The sequence below is a fragment of the Sinocyclocheilus rhinocerous genome, unplaced genomic scaffold, assembly GCF_001515625.1.
Source record: "Sinocyclocheilus rhinocerous isolate Xijiao unplaced genomic scaffold, SAMN03320098_v1.1 scaffold4194, whole genome shotgun sequence".
Taxonomy (NCBI): domain Eukaryota; kingdom Metazoa; phylum Chordata; class Actinopteri; order Cypriniformes; family Cyprinidae; genus Sinocyclocheilus; species Sinocyclocheilus rhinocerous.
This window is the reverse complement of record NW_015652268.1, coordinates 122,364-123,525: the sequence shown is the minus strand read 5'-3', so window position 1 is coordinate 123,525 and position 1,162 is coordinate 122,364. Positions and strand designations below refer to the sequence as shown.

The 1,162-nt window shown below is 33.6% G+C and overlaps 1 protein-coding gene across 1 annotated transcript in view; it reads right to left on the bottom strand.

Annotated features, from left to right (window-relative positions):
* The window catches only part of slc6a20 (solute carrier family 6 member 20), a 5,509-nt gene extending 4,957 nt beyond the window's left edge, over positions 1-552 (bottom strand). Inside the window, exon 1 of the mRNA XM_016520063.1 lies at positions 384-552. Coding sequence (XP_016375549.1) covers positions 384-545 — 162 coding nt within the window. The 5' untranslated portion in view covers positions 546-552. The remainder of the gene's footprint in view (positions 1-383) is intronic.
* Positions 553-1,162: the final 610 nt, after the last annotated feature.

Sequence of the window (1,162 nt, the reverse complement as noted above, 5' to 3'; positions counted from 1 at the left end):
ATGAGAGTGTGCGTAACCTGTTTGTGTGCGTATCGTCTGGATATAAATCTTTTCAGAATTGCGTCAGATATTGTATCCTGAAAAAAAAATATTTTTTTTCAAAAAAATTTTTTTCGACATTCCAAGCATTCCTATGGTCGGGTCAGGATTCCCTATGGGGGAAGGATGTTACTTTTTTTATTACACCCACATAAAGTCCTCCAATCCACTTAATTTTTTTTTGTGTGTTTCCATATCAAGTGTGACAAAAGTCCCGAAGTCTCATACCATAACGATCAACGGTTGATTGTTAAAAAAAAAATCGAAAATAAATTTTGGGTCTGAACAGAGGATGAGGGTAAAATAAGCTCTAAACGTTGAATGGTGAGTGATGGGTAGTTTACCGTGTCGAGCTCAGCCTCCAGACTGCAGTGCTCGATCTTTGAAGCGATGGCCGCAAAACTCTCTGGATGAGTGATGTTGAGATAATGGATCCACTCCGTGACGTTCCCAGCGCTGATGCTCTCCTCCGACAAATCGAACGCATTGAGACACAGCAGCCTCATCCTGACCAACACAAACAATCAGTCGGTTCCTAGAAGAGCTTCATCTGCTTTGCTTACTGAGTTCAGAACTCACATTCAGCTACTAAGTTCATTTTTTATTTTATTTAAATTTATTTGAAAAGGGACCATGTACAATTTTCATCTGCGGTCCCTTGGCAGGTAATCATAATCACAAATAAACATAAAAACAAAACAACAAACACATACAATACAGTAATACTTATACGCATCCTATCAGAGCCAAAAAGAACAGTATAGATAACGTTCGGTTAAACCACAACCGTGTCAGTGTTTACAGAGCTGAGTTGATTTTAAATAAGATTTTAGTTTTAATTTAAAAATGTCAACAGATGTAGGCTGGACATTTAGGCAACTCAAGCTAAATGCATTTCTGGAGGGGCAATAAGACAACTGTTATTATTATTATCAAAATAACAACAACAACAACAATAATATTATAATAATTATTTTATTAGTAGTAGTAGTCATAGTACTATTGATAGTTTTATTATTATAAAAGTAATATTATTAATAATTAATAATTTTTATCTTTATTATTTTACATAATAATACTAAATATTATTATTGTAGAATTTTTATATTATAATTGATCATGC